Here is a 22,074-nt window from a genome sequence, read left to right as displayed (position 1 = left end):
CCAAAGGAGGAGCCGCCCGTCTTTGCATGGCCGACCGCTTCTGTCACTGGAGGCCCCACCCGGTCGGTTGGACATGTGACATAAGGCAGAGCCGGTTTGGCCTATCCGGATTCGGCATTACCCGAGGAAGGCGGGTACTCCGAATGGCGAACAAGCCCAAAGCTACGGGGAATATTCCCCGAATTTGTAGTAGTTGAGAGGGCATTGACGTCCTATGAAAAGCCTACGGGCATGTATAAATAGCCCCTATTGAGGGAATGTAAGAGAGAGAGAAACAAGTTCAATGAAATCGTTCATCTTGTTTTGCTCAAGTCTTATTTTATTCACTTCTCGTGCCTGATTTCCCTTGAGTGGCAACCGGTGTTCGAAGGCCGTGGCCTAGAACAACATTCTCCTTATCTCTACCAGTTCTGAATCGGTTGTTCACCGTCCAGGGAAGGCCAACTCGCTATTCATTTTTTTAGCTAAAAGAAAAAAAAATCATCCAACAAATATGTAAAAAACTCCTTAAAGATACATTCTAAAGCTCCCTAAACACGTACACTTATACATACATGCACGCGCACTCACCCCTATAAACGTACACTCATCCATATGAACGCACGTACATCCATCCTAGTGCTATGACCACCTCAAAAAGACTAAGATTGAACAGGCATATCTTGAGATCGACGAAGTCACCAACGTCAACCCAGGGCTTAAGTTGTTTTCTGGCTCCGCCCTGTGATGATAGTGATAACCACAACAACTATAGTACATGCAAATAAACTAATTAATTGTATTGTTACTTTTAACATACCAGAAAATAGATACCTAAATACAGTTTTTCTAAAAGGAGACAAAAATCAAAGGTACACTGCATAAATAATGATGATGACCTTGACTCTTCTATAGGTTTGGTTGTGGTTTCGTGGACTCTTGGTCTATGGATAGACCTCAATGAGTGAACGGGGCTCTAAGATCGGACTGATCTTGTATTTAGTAAACCCTGCATCCATAAACATCTTACTCCACTTTTCCTCGTCTCTCTCTTTGCCCGGCACTAGCACCATCATATTTAGGTCCATCAAAAGTTGAGCTTCTTCAAATATCCGTTTGGATGCCGAGCCTATGACCGTATCAACGATTATCACCTTCCCTTTTGGCTCCCGGGTAGAAATAGCTTCTTTGCATTGCTTCAGGATTCTGACACAGTCTTCATCGCCCCAGTCATGGAAAATAGACTGCAACATTGATATGTTGCTAATCACATCAGTGCATATAAGCAACATCATCATCCAAGCTACATATATAGTACATATTAACTTCCACAAAATAAACTGTACTTCCTTCTCAAAAGAAAATGACCATATATACGGCCAGGTAAATGGCCACAAGGTGACACAGTTGACTTCCTTAAGGTTTGCTGTGTTTGATCGAGCAGCTTAAGGTGTGTTTCGTTGCTCACATGAGTTGGATGCATACAAGATCATAGAGGAGCATTTGGCTGTTTACATGGGTGCATGCGATGCAACTTGCATAAGTGCATGCAAAAATGTATATATGACCTTTCTGCATGATTGGATATGCTAAAATTTAGATTTTTTTTGGTGCATGTTGGCCCCACGGTTGCATTGCATCTGCTATGGACCCGGTCTTGGTGAAGGCTCATTGCATCCGCCCATGTAGGCAAATATATCTTCATAGGACCAATGCAGCCAACCAAACACTTTTCTTTTCAGATCACTACTATTCGATTAGCATATATACTTCCACTTATCCAGGATATATGGTGCAGCTTCACAATGGCAACTAGACACGCCTACGCCTTTAGACAAGGGCAAAGCTAGGATTTGATCATAAGGGGGCGAAGTCGTAGAAGTCTATTATGGTCCATTTAGTTGCTCTAGGTATTGAAAAAAATCTAGAGAACGTGAGTTTAGAAAATATTGCTAGTTGTATCTATAATCATAAATAATATCATAAAAAGTTTGTTTTCATTGAAAAAAAACTTTATTTCTCCTCTAAGGTGTTGAAAAATTCAGTTTTTTTTCTATAGTATTCGTGACAAAGATCATTGGGTTATATTAGAACTCCAGACGAGCCAAAGTTTTGAAACAACTTCCATGAAAAATGAACAAAATATAGGCTCATTGTCCGATCCCCTCTTCATTATGGTTAAACAAATAACACAAGAGGGGGAGGATAGAGTATTTAATGAGCCATCTTTACATGAATCACGAAAGAAAATGAGTAGTCATCACATCCTAATTGTGTTAATGCATTTTTTTAGTTTTATTATCTATAATTCTCTATCAAATATGGAGATACAGAACCTAGCTAGACACAATCGATCAATAATAGAAAGGTCGCACAATTAACAACTAGAGAGTACTCTCTCCCCATCCTGTAATATATTTTTTTTTAAATGTTTAATACAACTTATTGGAATACTCAAATGACACATGTGCTCATAAATTAAACCCAATTAAAAAGTTTCTCCTCAAATATTGTGGTTTTATTTTTAACAAACTTTGTTAATTTGATTATAGCTAGGCGCCACCACCTAGAATACTTGATATTTCAAATACATAATTTAGGAGTCATAATGCACTATATTTCAAGATGGAAGGGTGCAAGAGTTAATCTTTTTTTGCATGCACGATTACACATCATTTATAGAGGTAGAGAGCATATCTATGAGAGAATGAGAGGCATCTAGTTTACGTCAAAAACATATGAACACCACCCTAAACTTATACCGCCTCCGTCCTAAAATATAAGGGATTCAGAGTTTAAATTTGTATCAAAATATATAGTATTCTGGACTTAACCTCATTTCTCATCTGTCTTTTTTGGCAAGAAATATTGAGATTCCTTTCAAACTTAGTGTCATCTAAAACAATCAGCCTGTAATTAAGGAAAATAACAAGTGGATTACTCCTTTCATCCTAATTAGTAAGGAGATAAGGTGATTTTTTGTCAAGCTCCTTATTTCATCAAAATTCGCTTGAATAACTTGTATTTCAGAACTGAGGGAGTAACATATTCAATGGAGTGTCTCTCCGATAAAGCCTTTAGGCACAATATTCCATTTGCAGTAAATTAAATTAGGTTTTACTCCCCCTATCCCAAAATAGATGACCCTTTATTTAGCTATGAATCTGGACAAGTTCATGTATTTTGAGAAGAATGAAGGGATCAGCTATGAATCTAGACGAGGTCATGTATTTTGGAACAGAGGGAGTATGTACTTATCTTTTACTCATAAAAGTGTGTCAAGATTCTCTCACTCATAAAGTATAAATTTTGGTGAGATTCTCTTTTTTCTTGCTAAAGTATGGCAACGATTTTGATAAACTAACCAATAGCAAAATCTGTGGCAAAAGGCAAAAACCTTACTATATTAGTATATACAAATAAAACAGTCCCTAATTAAAAACTCCTATGTACTCTTGTGCAATATATACATTTATTTGCATCATCAACCATTAATTACTACTCATACCTTGAGTAAAACAGCATCAGCTGGAGGGATGAAAACCATCATGTCACCTTCGATGAACTCAACCGTGCCTTCTTCTCCTTCTCCCGGCATGCCATTGCCACGCACGACCTGGGGAAGGTCCAACACCGAGCACCGCACATGCGGGAATGCCTTGGCAATGGCCTTTGCCATCGTCCCTTCCCCGCCCCCCACGTCCACCAGAGAATTTACGTCGGCGAACACCTCCCTGCACTGGCTAACGATGATCTGTGCCACGAATCTGCTGTCAGCCCGCATCGACGCGTAGAAATCCGCGGCGAACTGCGCGTCGCGGACGACCACGCCCCAGAAGCTGGTACCGTGCGCCATCATGAACGGAGTCTCCGCCGTCGCCGCGCCGCCGTCGTTCTTGAACCACTCAGCTAGGCATAGAGATGCTACGACATGGAACGGCGCGGCAATATTGGCCATGAACGCAGATAAGCATGGATGGCCACCGTCGTCTTCGTCGACGAGGAGGCGAGAAACCGCGGTGAGGTGGTACAAGTAGGAGGCTTCTGCTTGCCCACCCGGCGACGTCTCCTTTTCCTCTCTCAATATTCCCAACGTGGCCAGTAACCTCATGAGGCGAGACAAGCACGTCCGTTTGCTTGGGGCAACGGGAAGAGCAGCACATAGCTCCGAAAGAGAGGCGGCGCCGCCATGGCGGCTGATGATGTTGGGGATTCCGAGCTTGATGGCGCACTGCAGCGCCATGGGTTTGAGGTAGCCGAACATGTGGCACCAAAGCTCTGCCTGGGCTTGCAGGAGCTCTGCGCCGGGGGTGGTCGCCGTCGTTGTGAGAGCTGGTGTGGATTGGTTTTGGGCCATGCTATTTGCTCGGACAAACTTGCATGCAACAGTGTGGCTGTAGTGTGAGTTGCTTTGCATTGAGCTGATCGTGCCTACGGTACTTTATATATCCTCATGATATGCTGGTATGGATTTTTTAATTTTTTATTACATTCTTCTTTTAGGAATTACAGAAATATAGAATTTCAATTAGTTTTTTAAACCACAAAAACTGTGATACTATGTAGAAACAAACAAAATGGATCGTAATTGATTTTTGGGCATTTGTACAAAAAAAATACAGGATTTTTAAGAGTCTCTAAATCTTTTATTTTGGATCGACAAAAGTTCGAATGTCGCTTCCGGTAGTTGTCTTCCCGCTATAGGATATCTAGTTATGTGTTCACGGTTGAACACTTTCCTTTCCATGAGAAGACGAATTTTAGTTCAATGTAGCCTGATTGTGAAGCATAGACATATAAATTATTGGAAAACATGTAAGCTTAACTCATTATAAAGAGCTAGCTAGTTACTTTTTATGTTTCTCTTGTTCTTGCTGAATAAAATATACTACCAGCTACTTGTATTACTGTTGGAGCTGCTTTTATGTGACGTTGTGGCCATTTGTTTGCCTAGTTCAATGCTTAGCAGCCTAGGAATGGGAATATGGAGAGAGAGAGAGAGAGAGAGAGAGAGAGAACCGAGGTGCATAAGAGTTTGGACCCTGTGATGAGCAAGTGGACGCCACAATCTCAACGCAAGCGTAATGAGCAACTCTACGCCGCTAGTTTCAGGTGCCCCGAGAAGCAATGTGTATGTGTAGGACTCTCACACAAAAGAGCCAATATATGTGAATACTATAAGTGGCAAAAACATTACCACGAGGTATCTTGCATATTACTGAATCGGCCGACGAGGGGACCTCATCTTTGGCCGTGGAGGTGTCGGGACCAAGGTTTTTTTTATCGGCCGAAATTCACGGAAATTTCTAAAATTTCCTTTCTATCCACAGGGTCCGATAAAATTTGATATCGGCTAAAATTTTTCCTTCTTTCCTGCTTCCACACAGATAACCCAAATTCAGCCGTGCGACAATCCCACACTATAATGTTTTATTCTTGTTTTTATCCGTGAACAAGTGATGTTTAATAGCTTAGGAATAGTTTCAAGTCAAATTCTACGGAATTTTTTCAAAACAATTTGAATTTTTTTTGAATTTGGTCCGATATTTCCGATATATCTTGCTTATCCTATTTATCCATGACCTCTGATAAATTTTTATTTCCGATAATGAAAACCTTGGTCGGGACACCGCTTATATAACCAGAAGCAATGGTGGTAGGTGGAATCAACGGTGGAGAATCATTGTTGTGATAGCTAGGTGGATTCAACTGATGGTTCAAAACGAAAATCGGCAGTGCTATGCAAAATGTCACTATTGGGTTGTGCCTTTATCGGGCGTGAATATATCACTGCCAGGTCGTCATATAAGTCAACAATGATTGGTACATATCAATGCTGGCTTGTACCTTGAATAACCAACAGTGATATATCACTACTAAATGGTGGGTTTAGCATGCAGTGATGGTACCATCGCTACCAGGTGATTAGCTTATTTCCGCAAATTTTCTGGATCTTCGCCATACCACTCGGCAGTGCTTAGCAGTCACTGCTGACTCCAGCACACTCGGCACTGATGGTCCGACAGTGATTGCGCGTTCTGACGTAGTGCTTGCGCTTACACGTGTAAAAATAAGTATTCTATCAAATAATTTTTAGAAGAAACAACTAAATATCACTCCACTCTATATATTTATTACGATGTTAATTAGCTGAATGTTACTGTGGTAGTTATAATTCTCTTATTGACTGACTAAACCTAAACTACACAGGTGACCATTGTTTACCATTTTAAGTGTTTATTAGATGGACCAAACGACCCTTAGACGAAGGGTCTGTTTCATTCTGAATCACGTTGACACACTTTCATTTTGACACTAGGAGAGATAATCACCCAAAATGGTGTTTCATGCCTATTCTGATTTATTTCAGAAAAAATCTTGATCGGTAGCAAATAAATTAAGGAAGCGATTCTGAATCTAGATCCAGAATGTTTATGGTAGAATCTGAATCTCGACCAAATATACTAAAAGACACGGCAAAATATGGGTTATAGCCTGATCCATGTTAGGAATTTTATTTTTATATTTTTAATCTGCTTTTTGCAAAAGGTAATTAACCAGAAAAAAATTGCATAAATGTACACCTATCACTAACTGAAATGGACAGATTTCAATATCGTCAATTCGATTGGGAAATTTCACCTACTACCTAAATTTCAATAAATATACGACTATGACCAGCTGAAATGGACAGACTTCAACCTCATTAATTCGATGGGGAAATTTCACCTACAGCCTGTTGAATCTGGACAAACTTCAATTTCACTAATTCGATTGGGAAAATTCACCTACAACATGTCGTTTAGGTGGTATTTGTTTCACTAAAAAAATCACGACTTTTCATATGAGCTCAGCTGGACTGCTGGAGATTAAATTTATATAAAATAAATTACAATTTAAATAGTTGTAAGAGAAATCCCACCAATTAGTTTGGTGAAAATTAAATACCACAATTTCAATTGGCGATACCTTTATATTTTTGGAATTTTTTAAATAATTTCAACTGCCATATCAAAGTTGAGGCACGTGGGACCATCAAAGCAGTCAAGTATCTATTTAAGTACATTTACAAGGGTCATGATAGGACATCTGTGGCTGTGAGACAGGCTGACAAGGATGACAATGAAGGGAACGTCGATGAGATCAAACAGTACAGAGATGCTAGATAGGTAACCCCGCTAGAAGCCTTATGGAGGATATACAGTTTTAATTTGAGCGAGAGGTCCCCTTCTGTGTTGTCTTCATAGCTCTATCTTCTAGACATGCACATTGTGTCATTTAACTGCTGCGAGGGGGTTCAACGAGTGCTTAATCGTGTCTGGGTGTTGAAAGGTTGATGCTTACAGCGTAGTTCGAGATGAATATGACATATGAAAGAGCCCGTTGTATCTTGTACCCATGCTTTCCCGAGTTCTATACGTGGCACACACAGTGCGAAAAAATGGTAGAGGAGGGTACGAGATAAATCTCTTAAACAAATTGAAAGAATCATTTCTGTCAATCCAGCCGAGGGGGAGCGTTAGTATCTTAGGGTTCTTCTGGACCATGTGGCTGGTGCAACTCACTGCCAGGTCGTAATATAAGTCGACAATGATTGGTACATATCACTGTTGGCTTGTACCTTGAATAACCGACAGTGATACATCACTACTAAGTGGTGGGTTTAGCATGCTGTGATAGGTACCATCGCTGCCAGGTGGTTAGTTTATTTCTGCAAATTTTCTGGATCTTCGCCATACCACTCGGCAGTGCTTAGCAGTCACTGCTGATTCCAGCACACTCGGCACTGATGGTCCGACAGTGATTGCGTGTTCTGGCGTAGTGCTCGCGCTTACACATGTAAAAATAAGTATTCTATCAAATAATTTTTAGAAGAAAACTAAATCTCACTCCACTCTATATATTTATTACGATGTTACTTAGCTGAATGTTACTGCGGTAGTTATAATTCTCTTATTGATTGACTAAACCTAAACTACACAGGTGACCATTGTTTACCATTTTAAGTGTTTATTAGATGGACTAAATGACCCTTAGACGAAGGGTCTGTTTCATTCTGAATCATGTTGACACACTTCTCATTTTGACACTAGGAGAGATAATCACCCAAAATGGTGTTTCATGCCTATTCTGATTTATTTCAGAAAAAATCTTGATCGGTAGCAAATAAATTAAGGAAGCGATTCTGAATCTAGATCCAGAATGTTTATGGTAGAATCTGAATCTCGACCAAATATACTAAAAGACAAGGCAAAATATGGGTTATAGCCTGATCCATGTTAGGAATTTTATTTTTATATTTTTAATCTGCTTTTTGCAAAAGGTAATTAACCAGAAAAAAATTGCATAAATGTACACCTATCACTAACTGAAATGGACAGATTTCAATATCGTCAATTCGATTGGGAAATTTCACCTACTACCTAAATTTCAATAAATATACGACTATGACCAGCTGAAATGGACAGACTTCAACCTCATTAATTCGATGGGGAAATTTCACCTACAGCCTGTTGAATCTGGACAAACTTCAATTTCACTAATTCGATTGGGAAAATTCACCTACAACATGTCGTTTAGGTGGTATTTGTTTCACTAAAAAAATCACGACTTTTCATATGAGCTCAGCTGGACTGCTGGAGATTAAATTTATATAAAATAAATTACAATTTAAATAGTTGTAAGAGAAATCCCACCAATTAGTTTGGTGAAAATTAAATACCACAATTTCAATTGGCGATACCTTTATATTTTTGGAATTTTTTAAATAATTTCAACTGCCATATAAAAGTTGAGGCATGTGGGCGCAGGTCATCGGTGAAGCCGTACGTAGGTGCAGAAGAGCACGCAGACGACGTCGACCTTAGCGGTGGAGACTGCGGGGTCGCGCGAAGGATGGGGAGACGCATGGGTGTGGGTGAGGGCAGGCACGGCAAGGCTCGCCGGCCGGCCATTCACCAAACTTCTTGAAATGGTGTCGCCAGACTTGAGGAAGGGGGCAGAAATGGAAGAAAACCTGCAGTTAGATGAGCCATGGGCAAAATTGTCTATTCTCCCTCCTTTCTCTCTCCCAGATTTGAGAAATGATTATTTTAATGAGTGCGGTGTGTTTCAGCAAACAACCACGATTTCATAATGGTACCTGGCAAATATTGGAGTTGGCGGTGTGAAATAGCCAAATCCAATGAAGTTGGATGTCTTGTAGCAAAATTTCTCATTTTTTTAAGTACATTTACAAGGGTCATGATAGGACATCTGTGGCTGTGAGACAGGCTGACAAGGATGACAATGAAGGGAACGTCGATGACATCAAACAGTACAGAGATGCTAGATATGTAACCTCGCTAGAAGTCTTATGGAGGATATATGGTTTTGATTTGAGCGAGAGGTCCCCTTCGGTGTTGTCTTTATAGCTCCATCTTCTAGACATGCGCATGGTGTCATTTCACTGTTGCGAGGGGGTTCAACAAGTGCTTAATCGTGTCTGGGTGTTGAAAGGTTGATACTTACAGCGTAGTTCGAGATGAATATGACAGATGAAAGAGCCCGATGTATCTTGTACCCATGCTTTCCTGAGTTCTATACGTGGCACACACAGTGCAAAAAATGGTAGGGGAGGGTACGAGATAAATCTCTTAAACAAATTGGAAGAATCATTTCTGCCAATCCAGCCGAGGGGGAGCGTTACTATCTTAGGGTTCTTCTGGACCACATGGCTGGTGCAACCTCCTTCGAAGATCTAAGGACTGTTGATGGTGTAATCCTACGGACATTCCGTGAAGCTGCAGAAAGAAGGGACCTGATCGAAACGGACAATGTGTTAGACGATACCATTTATATTTTTTATATTTGGTTGCTGCTTCTGCTTTATCATATATGCTTCACGACATCTCTTATTTTTCGTTCCTTTTTTCCTGAGACATTGCATGCCATCGTGCTCTATCCTATCTCTTGCGCTCTTTAGCATCATCGACTGGTAGGCATGAATTGATAGCATTACATGCACGTACTCTAGAAATTGACATAGAAGTACACAGTGCATCTAATAGAATATCACAAAGAATATCATTACATACCTCTTCTTGTTGGGGGCCTTTCGTCGTCTTATTTCTGCCCATCAGCCTCACCCTCTTGGTTCTGACCTCAGCTCCCTCTGAAGCTTCAGCCATGTTTGCATCAGGCTTGGGCACTGCAAATTCAGCAGGAACTTGACCAGTGCTTTAATACCTGAACACGATGATCCACAAAGAAGCTATTAGTACATGGTTAGTAGCCAAAGCTACAAAAAGCATGAGAACAAAGTCATAGGACATTACCTGCTCTAGCCGTGCAGCTTCCTCAAGAGTGTTAGCATTCACAATAGTAGCCTACAAATATACAACAATTATCAATAAATAAAACAAGCAGGGATATTGGTTAAAACATACAATGGGAACACAAAAAGAATACCGTGCAAGGTAGGAAAAGGATTGGAACCAAACTAAACTAACAGGATTCTGATTGAACTTGTGGGAACATGAACATGCTGTCTTCATAATATTACGTGAAAATGCATGTACCTTGATAGCTGTAATTTGTTAAGGAGTTGGAGCAACTACATTAGGATCTTGTGCCTCCATTGTGATGTCCGAACATCGGACAGGCCAGCAGTAAACATTTTGGCAGGTGCCGCCGTCTTTGCCTCTTCCTCTGCCTCCTTTGAATTAAACCTTTGCACTGCCGCAACTGTCTCCTACGAAACAGAAAGAAATATCTCGCAAGGAACTTCAGAACGTCGTGGCCAGTGTCCGTACGTCTGGACGGACACCCACGCCTGCTGCACGTCCACACGCACATGGGATTCACTCGCACGGACAGGGACCACCCGTGCCACGCCGCTCCATTCCACGCGTACGCTCGTGTGGACCGCTTGCGGGGACCACATGCGCCCGCTTCCCGCGCCTACTTATGAAACACTTGCAACATAAAACACTTACTGTAACATACATCTCAAAATAGATAAAACATTTGGAACATACATCTACAACATATGCATATAGCTACTGCAACATACGTAACATCTAGATAAAGCACTTGCAACATACGTAAGTAGATGAGATAGTTTGAATAGACGCTTGCAACATATGTGTATAGCCATTGCAACATATGCAACATCCAGATCTACTTATGCAACATCTATGACATGCGTCTGAAACATCTTAAACATATGTTTGCAACATACACTTTCAGCACAACATGGGTGTGCGCGTGCGGCGAACTAGCACGGTGGAGATGCGGCCCTACAGAACGAGTCCGGGCAGGCAGGCGGCAAGATGGAGGCGGCCTCGGCCACAACGGTTGGGGCGCACGACAGGCGGGGCGAATCCGCGTTGGCGATAGAGAGCGCGCATGCGGGAGCAAGCGGCGTGGGCGGGGCGCGTGACTGGTGGGATCAAGCGGCGCGGGAGGGGTGGTCCGTCTGGACGGACTGACGCCGCTTCATATAATTATCGAATTCGGAAACAAAAGCAACATATGCAGACTCCATAATGTGAGTCTGAAAACACATGCCGAGAATACAAGAGTTCTTACCATCAAGATTGGGATTGATTCGTGTGATTCTGACTTTCTGATACAAAGGGCTCGTGACGGCCGGCTTTATGGTGGCCGGAGCACAAAGTGCAAGACATGGGCAGAGACAGTTCGTGTTTGTCCCCGACATAGACTCTATTTGAATAGACGCTTGCAACATATGTGTATAGCCATTGCAACATATGCAACATCCAGATCTACTTATGCAACATTTATGACATACGTCTGAAACATCTTAAACATATGTTTGCAACATACACTTTCAGCACAACATGGGTGTGCACGTGCGGCGAACTAGCACGGTGGAGATGCGGCCCTACAGAACGAGTCCGGGCAGGCAGGCGGCAAGATGGAGGCGGCCTCGGCCACAACGGTTGGGGCGCACGACAGGCGGGGCGAATCCGCGTTGGCGATAGAGAGCGCGCATGCAGGAGCAAGCGGCGTGGGCGGGGCGCGTGACTGGTGGGATCAAGCGGCGCGGGAGGGGTGGTCCGTCTGGATGCTCGAATGCTCGATAGTGCATTGTAAGCAATGCTGTTACATTGGAGATCAACTCAAATTGCGGCGCCGGCTAGGAGGCCTACGCTCAGGATGCCGATCAACGGCGGCGCTGCTTGCGATCGCCAACCTCACCATCCATGGGAACAACTCACGTAGCACCTATATATGAGCGAGGTCACCATTGAAAATTTCTTCGCACGCCTTCTTGGCCGACGTAGACAGAGACGAAATCCCGCTGGTTAATCCCAGGCACTTCATGATGAGGTACTCACCTCGCTTGGATGCCAGGATATGAGCTATACTCTGCACCGCTATTCGCTTGCTTCACGTGGGGAACGTGGGCGGTGCGCGTCCATTGTGGGCCATATCATATCCGGGCGGCTCCTCTTTGTGATTCGCTCAGTGAAGCGTTTAAGGCGTCTATCGGCCAAGGTCATCTGAGGTGATGGAGTGCGGTCGACGGCGTCCGTCGCAGCCACGATCGTCACGTCTCCCAGGGTGGTTGCTCCATTGGCCAGCGTTGGGCTTGTGGACCGGGGAGGGGTGGCCGCGTTCGGGCCTGGGGGATTGCGCTGGTGCCTGGGCGCACCTCAGCATCTAGGACGCCGGCCATCCCCCTGTGGCGGCGTGACTTGTGGCTGCTCCTGCATAGGCAACAAAGGAGGCGAGTCCATCGTCCACTGGGCAGCCTTCGCTGGAGAACGGGTGTCCATGGGCAATGCTCCACTTCCTGAGAGGCAGCCACCGAAGCAGGCAGGCACACAGATGCTAGTGCTCCTACTTCTGGCTCACAACGAGCAAGGCAGCAAGCTCCTTTATCATTGGGTCGACCCACACAGGAGGCCCCACGCTCACACACAACTCCAACACTAGCGGATCTAGCTCGGGGAAGTAGCAAGCAGCAGCAAAGGTGGCGGCGTTGTCGTAGTTGGTAGACGCACCCATGTTGATGTCCCTCACCGGCTTACTCTGGCGCAGCTAGCGTCGTCATTGGGTTTTGTCAGCGACCCCCGTGGCACCCTGCACGGTCCCATCCAAGCTTGGTGGACCATTGTGGGGCGCGTGCTGGGACGGTGGTGGCTTGTCGCCACGATGGGCACCCTTTGCCGCCATCGTCGCAGCTAACCTAGGCCGCTTGCAATCCCTGGCAAGGTGGCGGAAGTCGTGGCAGCGCAAGTAACACCGTGACAACCGACAAGTCGCTACTCGGGGAGGAGAGACAGTTGAAACATCTGTCCCGAAGCTCTATGGGGATCCTCTGGGCCTGCAGGAGCTATTTTGGACGAGGCTCAACCACGGCTGCCGCAGGTCACGTCTCTTGCCGGGGGAGGATCTCTTGCCTCCATCGGTGTTGGGGGCGGAGACCCGTCCACGGCGGCTGATGGGCAGGGATGCGGTCATCCATTGGCCAAGCAGGCAGCTGGCCGCACACCGGCTTGGGCCGCAGCCGACTATGTTTGCCGCAGGCCTGCTGTCCAGCGTTCGCTCTGCTACAGCCTAGAAACATGACTGAATGAGTCTGGGCACACGGCGGGGACGCAGGTACGCGGCATCTAGGTAGGTTATGGGGTGTTTTTTAAAAAAAAAGAAATACCACCTATACTACAGGTTGTAGGTGAATTTTTCCAATCGAATTAGTGAAATTGAAATTTGTCTAGATTCAACAGGCTGCAGGTGAAATTTCCAATCGAATTAGTGAGGTTAAAGTCTGTCCATTTCAGTTGGTCAGTCGTATATTTATGCAAATTTAGGTTGTAGGTGAAATTTCTCAAATCGAAATTATGAAACTGAAGTCTGTCCATTTCAGTTAGTGATAGGTGTACATTTATGCAAATTTTGTCTGGTTAATTATCTTTTGCAAAAAGAGGACTAAAATATAAAAATAAAATTCCTAACGTGGATCGGGCTATAACCCACATTTTGCCTTGTCTTTTTGTATATTTGGTAAACATTCAGATTCTACCATAAACATTCGGGATCTAGATTCCCCTTAAAATGACTCTATGTTGAAATAGAATCACTTACTTAATTTGTTTGTCTACCGATCAAGGTTTTTTCTGAAATAAATTAGAATCAGCACGAAATGCCATTTTGGGTGATTATCTCTCCTAGTGTCAAAATGAGAAGTGTCTCAACGTGATTCAGAATGAAACAGACTCTTCATCTAACGGTCATTTAGTCCATTTAAACACTTACAACGGTAAACAAAGGTAATCTAAAAAAACGGTAAACAAAGGTCACCTGTGTAGTTTAGGTTTAGTCAATCAATAAGAGAATTATAACTACCACAATTACATTCAGCTAATTAACATCATATATATATATATATATATATATATATATATATATATATATATATATATATATATATATATATATAGACTGGAGTGGGATTTAGTTTTCTTCTAAAATTATTGGATAGAATACTTACATTTACACGTGTAAGTGTAAGCACTGCACCATAACACGCAATCACTGCCAGAGGATCAGTGCTGCATGTGCTGGAGCCGATAGTGTCTACTAATCACTGCCGGGTGGTATGGCGAGGATATCGAAAATTGGTGGGAAGCTAATCACCCGACAGTGATGGCACCTATCACTGCTGGCTAAACCCACCACCTGGTAGTGATATATCACTGTCGGTTCAAGGTACAAGCCGGTTTATGTTACGACCCGGCAGTGATATATCCCTGCCCGATAAAGGCACAACCCAATAGTGACATTTTGCATAGCACTGCCAATTTTGGTTCTGGCTCATTAGTTACGATTCTTTTCCGCTGTTGGATCCACATAACTATCACAACATTGATTCTCCACCGTTGATCCCACCTACCATCATGGAAACGAAAGTGATATGTCGTTCAATCGTGAACATAAAACTAGATATCCAATAGTGGGAAGACCATTACTATAAACAGGGTTCCAACTTTTGTCAATCCAAAATAAAAGATTTAGGAACTCTTAAAAATCCCGTAAGTACAAATTAAATGATCCTTAACCAATTATGATCCATTTTGTTTGTTTCTAACTAGTATCACAGCTTTTGTGGTTTTGAAATAAAAAAATCTAATTGAAATGTTATATTTCTGTAATTCCTATAAAAGAATAATGTAATAATAATAAAAGAAAGTCATGCCAGCATATCATCTCAAGTTATATATATAAATAAATTGCTGCAGGCACGCTCACTCGATGCAAACCGGCTCACAGCGCCACCGCTGCATGCAAGTTCGTCCGAGCAAATAGCATGGCCCAAAACAGATCCACACCGCACTACTGGAGGCGCATGCTTTGCCGAGGGCGCCCAGAAACCCTCGGCAAAGGCTTTGCCAAGGGCTGCCCTCGGCAAAGACCCCTCGGGGAATTTTTAGACGGCGAAGGGGTCTTTGCCGAGGGCCCTTTATCAGGCACTCAGCAAAGCCTTTGCCGAGGGCCAGGACGGCCCTCGGCGAAGAAAAGAAGACGTCAGGCGCAGGCGCCGTTGGCGGTTTCTTTGCCGAGGGCCGACCCTCGGCAAAGAAATGGTTTGTTTTTGAATTTTTTTGCTGAGGGCCGGCCCTCGGCAAATAAATTTTTTTATTTTTTTAAAAAAACCTTTGCCGATGGCCTCCTCCCTGGCTCTCGGCAAAGAAATTTTCAGGATTTTTCCCAAAAAAATCTTTGCCGAGGGCTATTGCCAGGGCCCTCGGCAAAGGTTTTTTTTTAAAAAAAAAATTCTTTGCCGAGGGCCTGCTCCCTGGCCCTCGGCAAAGAAATTTTCAGGATTTTTCCAAAAAAAATCTTTGCCGAGGGCTATTGCTAGGGCCCTCGGCAAAGGACCCTTCTTTGCCGAGGGCCTTGGTCATTGCCCTCGGCAAAGAGGCAGAAATTTAAATTTTTTTTTGTTTTTTGCATTCCATCGACACAAGCATTTCATATATATACATATATATATCACACAGAACCCATTTTCTCATAATATATCACAACCATAATTGTGAACCACAAATCACAATATATTACAACGACAAGTCACATGTTCATCATCATTCACATGTTTATTACGACAAGTTAATGAAATCCAAGCACAAGTCACAACCATAAATCACAAATCACGCTAAAGTCCAACCACATCACCTAGCATGAGTCCTCATCAAGCTAGCCTATGAGACGATGGTGAAGGAAAAGCAGGATCACCCGGTGATGCACTAGCGGGTTGATTGGAACCCGCGGACGGAAGCTGCACAAAGGAGCAGAGATTGCATGTGTGAGTAATCCGGAAAAACAGTTTTGGAACTTAGAGATTGCATCTAGTATTCTAGGAATACAAAAAGATTAGACTCAATTGAAAATTTCGGCAGCACCTCCCCTGCACGGGGAGGTTTCCAAAACCTGCAAGAAACGACGGCACGAACGCCGACATTCACAACGGCACGAACGCTGACATCCACAACGGCACGAACGTCGACATCCACAACGGCACGAAGGCCGACATACATGCAAAGCACAAGCGAAAAGTGAACTTTCATACTTACAGGGGTAGCTGCAGGAGTAGGAGGTGGAGGAGCTGAAAACTGGACAGGTACACCCGATGCTTGCCCAAGACTTTGCATGATCACCATCATCTCCGCCATCTACTTCTGCACGGCCTCGAACGCGACCTTCTGGGCCTGCAGCTGTGCGGTCAGCTCCGCGTTCTGCTCTTTACTTTGCCTTTTTGTTTCTTGCAGCTCGGCCTGCAATATTTCACTCCAATGTATCAGTAATGCAAATCTAATTTAGGTGTGTAAATATCTACGTACGACGAGTAAAATAGGAATTACCTGGAGTGCTTGGACCTACTGCAGTGCTAGAGAAGGCCATGGACGTATGGGCTGGCTGGAGCTCGTGCTCCGTGCTCGGATAGCGTCGAGGGAGGGAACAGTGGTGGAGTCGATGGCGCCATCTGCAATCCACAGCCGCTCATGCTTCTTGCCTCCTCCGAGCCTCATGATCGCCTCTGCATCAATGGGCTCAGTGCGCACATTGTAATCTTCCCCATAGATCTCCCTTATCGTTGACGTGTACTCTTGGACTTTAGTGTACATGCTCGGGTCAGAGTACGCCTGGGGTGGGGCAGCCGGGTCGAAGGAGACAGAGGACGACGCCCTGCCCATGTGGGACATAGCCCACGCAGAGAACTCCGAGACCTCCTCGCCGGGTGCGCAGCCTCCTGCGAGAAAGATGGGAAGATGGTGAGAAATCAAGCAGAATTGAGCGTCAAAATAAATGAAAGAAATCACTTACGTATGCTTGTTTGTATCCGGGGAGGCTCCGGCTGCCTTGATGGTGAGTTGGACCTTGCATCATCAGACGCTGTTCCCGCTGCCTCTCGTGCGTGTCAACAAAGTCCTGTGATAACCACTTGTCCACGATCATGGCCTAGCACTCGGGATACGATCGGCACCACCAGTGAATCACCTACAAGTCATTGAGTATTTGACATATAAGAAGATGAAATTGAACCTACTTAATATCAAAACAAATCATTATGAATGTTATTCGCCTACCTCAAGGTACTGGTCCCGGGTCAGCGTAATCCATCTTGCTTGAGGCTTGGGGAGGGACTACCTAAGTACCGACCTGTAGTAGTCTATGTGGGCCTGGATGCGCCCATAGTGGTGCATCTTGGTGACGTACTTCCTACAAGCTGCGACAGCCGCCCGATCCGCCTGGGCCTCAAGTCCTTCTTCGGCCTTGAAATATTTCTGCATACAAAACTGATGTATCAATTCATTATTTCAATAAAAGATTTAACCAATGAATGCGATGTATTAAGCAATGTTGTGCGAGAGAGACTTACCCAAAACTCCACCAATACTCGCTCCTGCTTGTTGCGGTAAGTGTCATCCGTGACCAGCGCATACCTGTCCCAGTTGTAGACATCTTTTCCAGGATAGATGGAATCTTCTCGAATCTCGACTAGCCCAAGATGAGGGGTTCATCTCGTTGATCGAGGATTAAACCAGTGGCATTTGAACATGACAGGTTTAAGAGGTTCGTCTCCATGAAATGAGAGTTCATAGATTTCCTCAACTCTACCATGATAGTCGAGGCCATCAGTGCCGGGCGTACAAACTCTGCTATTTGTGGTTTTTCGTTTGGGCCGAATCTGCTCGTAACTTGTTGTGTGGAAGCGATATCCGTTCATGTCATAGCCGGTAAATGACTTCACCCTAACATCACAGCCGTTTGCAACCTGTTTCAACTCGTCACTCACGGACGAATCGGTCTAGGCCTGCAAGGTGAAGCATGATAGATCGTTATATTAATCAAACGTACGATCACCTTGGACGATCGAACGTACGAGCTAAATTGGACATTACCTTTTGTTTGAACCAAGAAATGAAAGCAGGCCTCCCCGCTCCCGCACCCTACGAAATAAGGGTGTCTTGTTCATGCGAGGTAGGATCCCTTGATTGATACCAAAATTCACGAACAAATTCCCTGTCCGAACGAGAATCAATGGGGTTGGATGCAGAATAGTGACGGCATATTGAAATAAGTTCGTTGAGAACTTACTTGATGAACGGCTGCACCTCGGTAAGGTTATTCAACACATATAGCATGATACTGCGCCACTCTTCATTTCCCAATAGCTTTGGGGTTGATCCACTTGCACTGCCGAGTTGGCCTTGGAAAAGGCTCAGGGTCGATTCATTTTCGCTAGTATTGTAACGAGGGGGTAGATTATGATTGCTAGGAAGGTTCGGCTTGTAGTATAGCGTTGTGAAGTTTGCCACCTCGTCCCGAAGGCATGCCTCTGCAATGGAAGCCTCAATTCTGGCTTTATTTGTACATTTTTTGTGAAGAGTCTTTAGACATCTCTCGATTGGATAGCACCAATTGGCCTGCACGGGCCCCCCCCCCCCAAATGTGCCTTGGACGGGAGGTGCACAATCAGATGTTGCATCGGCAAGAAGCCAGGTGGAAAGATCTTCTCTAGCTTACAGAGCAACACAGGTGCCGCTTTTTCCAAGTCCTAAGCGATGATCCAAGATATCTCCTTGGCACAAAGCTGGTGGAAGAAAAAGCTCAACTCTACCAGCACTTGGCAGACATGCTCAGGGACATAGCCTCGGACCATCACCGGAAGAAGCCGCTCAATCCATATGTGGTAGTCATGACTCTTCATCCCGTTGACTCGCAGAGTGTCTAAGTTCACTCCCCTACTAAGATTCGCTGCATATCCATCTGGAAACATTAACATCTGGATCCATTTTAGTACCTCCCTCCTTTGATCGATTTGCAAGACGAAATTGACCTTAGGCCTTTTCCAGTTCTTGTTTCGGCCACTAGGAGGCTGCATCGCTTGATTCGGTCTATCACACAACGTCGCTAGGTCCACTCTAGCCTTAACGTTGTCCTTAGACTTGTCAGTGTCCATGAGAGTTCCCCAAAGTGCCTCGATGATATTCTTTTTAGTGTGCATTACATCAATGTTATGTGGCAGAAGAAGGTCATCGAAATAGGGGAGCCTCATCAAGCCGGATTTATGAGTCCACATATGTTCCTCACCATATCCCACAAAACCACCTTCTTCATTGGGCACGAGAGCATCTATCTGAACACGAACCTCGGCACCAGTCCTCAAGTGCAGTTTAGGGTCTATCACTTTGACACCTTTCGTAAAGCTCCTGATGTCTTCTCTAAATTCATGGTCTAGCGGGAGGAACTGACGATGCTAGTCGAACGACGAATATTTGCCACCCTTCTTCAACCAAATGAACCTCACGGCTTCCTTGCATACTGGGCATGGGAACTTCCCGTGAACACACCAGGTGGTGAATAACCCATATGCCAGGAAGTCATGCAGGGAGTAGTGGTACCAAACGTGCATTTTGAAGCTTATCTTTGTAGCTCGATCGTATGTCCATACCCCCTTCTCCCAAGCGTGGATCAATTCATCAATCACGGGCTCCATGAACACACTCATATTACTCCCCAGGTGTCCAGGAATTATCAACGACAAGAATACGTTATGTCGTTGAAAGGAGATGCCGGGAGGGAGATTGAGGGGGATAACAAAAACGGGCCAGCATGTGTATGGGGCAGCCATCATTCCATAAGGATTGAACCCATCTGTTGCCAGCGCGACATGTACATTACGGGCCTCAGCTGCTTTGTCACGATGTTTGTCATTGAAATACGTCCATGCTTCAGCATCAAACGGATGTATCATCTTCCCAGGATTGTACCGTTTGCCATCTTTGTGCCATGTCATCTGTTTCGCGGATTCCTCAGTCATAAATAGCCGTTGGATCCTTGGTAGGAAAGGAAGGTGCCGTAGCACTCTCGCAGGGATCGGAAGCTGCTTCTTCTGACCATCACCAGAGTCTACCTCCAGGTACCTGGAGGATTTACACTTCGGACAGTAATTTGCATCCTTGTGTTCTTTCCTAAATAGGACGCACCCCTTCGGACAAACATGTATCTTGTCATACGGCATCTTAAGCATACGAAGGAGTTTCTCCACCTCGTACAAGTTCGTCGGCAAAGTGTGCTTCTCCGGTAGCATGGTGCCAAACACGGCCAACATCTTATCGAAGCCTTCTCGACTTAGGTTTAACTCGGCCTTCAACCCCATTACGCGTCCAGTCGCATCCAGCTAAGAAATCATTGTACGCTCGTGAAGGGGTTTCTGTGCCGAGTCCAACATTTTGTAGAAGTCCTTTGCGGATTCCTCCATCTCCTCCTTCTCACGTCGTTCAGTGAAGTGAGCTTGGTGGGCGTCATCTAGCATGTCTGCTACCCTGGCGTCATCATCAAAAGCCTCGAGGCGTGGTCTCACCACCTTCGCTCTTATACGATCTGCTTCACCATGGTAGATCCACTGCTGGTAGCTAGGCGTATAACCATTGAACACAAGATGTCTACCCATGGTCTTCTCGTCTACTTTTCTCCTATTGTCACATTTGCTGCTGGGACACCAAACTAGAGAATGTCCTCCTGCTCCTGGGCCAAATGCATGTTTCAAGAAACCATCTGTCCCCTTCACCCATTCATAGTCGTAGTCACTCCTGCTTCTCTAGCCCATGTACATCCACTGACAGTCCTCCATCCTTTAATATTTACATCATAGAGTCTTGTGACTATCAATTGCATCTACACGGTGTTCCTACTGTCTAATAGGTGAGGATAGGTCCTAATCCCACCCGTGGATGCGTAGATGAGGTCAGTTTCCATGCTCCGCTCCTCTCCGAGATAGAATTTCGACAGCACCTCCCCGCTGTTCTCCCGATACACGTCCTGCAAGGGAGAGTGTGTATCCGGAGAACAACAGGGAGGTGTTGCCGAAACTCCTTCTCGGACCGGAGCGGACCATGGAAACTAACCCATCTACGCATCCACGGGCTGTCTAAAAAACGTGGACAATCCGAAATAGATACGGTCGCAGATACGCAAAGATCCGCATACCTATGATCGTATCTCTTTCGGACGGGAGATGCCTAACTGGGTTACGCGCGGGCTACGACAGACATGCGGAAAAAGAGGTTATTTATACCTAGGGTGTCGGTGAAGTAAGTCTAGCAGGGCAGTGGCGAATCAACGTAGTGGCGAGGCGACGCAGTGCAGGCAGAACCGCGACGTCAACGAAGACGATCGGGGTCCTCCGGGTCCCCTCCGACGTACTCTTCTCCTGCATAAAAAGACAATAGGTTATTGTTTGTTCAAAATTTCGGCAGCACCTCCCCTGCACGGGGAGGTTTCCAAAACCTGCAAAAAAACGACACGATGGCCGACATTCACAACTGCACGAAGGCCGATAACCACAACGACACGAAGGCCCTCATATCAACTTACGGCACGAAGGCCCTCATATCAACTTACGGGACGAAGGCCCACACAACCACATACGGCACGAAGGCCGACAACGAGAGTTTTACCTAGGGTTGCGGTGGAGTCGGGCGTCGCGGTGCGGGGGTCACTTTCTTCTCCGGCGAGGTCGAGCGGCGTTGGAGTACTCCTCTCCCCCTCTTCCCTTTCTTCTCTCCTTTTCCTCTT

The 22,074-nt window shown here is 44.8% G+C and overlaps 1 protein-coding gene across 1 annotated transcript; it reads right to left on the bottom strand.

Moving 5' to 3' along the window:
- Positions 1–751: 751 nt before the first annotated feature.
- On the bottom strand, positions 752–4,412 carry LOC136504201 (trans-resveratrol di-O-methyltransferase-like). The gene is made up of 2 exons (XM_066499051.1): positions 3,488–4,412; positions 752–1,223 (listed from the first exon to the last, which is right to left on the bottom strand). Exons 1-2 carry the CDS (start codon positions 4,394–4,396, stop codon positions 924–926), a joined length of 1,209 nt encoding a protein of 402 aa, XP_066355148.1. The 5' UTR covers positions 4,397–4,412; the 3' UTR covers positions 752–923.
- Positions 4,413–22,074: the final 17,662 nt, after the last annotated feature.

Source organism: Miscanthus floridulus, chromosome 14 (assembly GCF_019320115.1).
Source record: "Miscanthus floridulus cultivar M001 chromosome 14, ASM1932011v1, whole genome shotgun sequence".
NCBI lineage: Eukaryota > Viridiplantae > Streptophyta > Magnoliopsida > Poales > Poaceae > Miscanthus > Miscanthus floridulus.
This window is presented reverse-complemented; position numbering and strand designations above follow the sequence as displayed.

What these genes read in the sequence shown, in the direction of transcription:
- LOC136504201 (XM_066499051.1), bottom strand. Translation starts at nt 4,396, where the DNA reads ATGCAAAGCAACTCACACTACAGCCACACTGTTGCATGCAAGTTTGTC. An exon ending in CTGATGCTGTTTTACTCAAG is followed by an intron (nt 1,224 to 3,487) that starts GTATGAGTAGTA and finishes TCAATGTTGCAG; the next exon opens with TCTATTTTCCATGACTGGGG.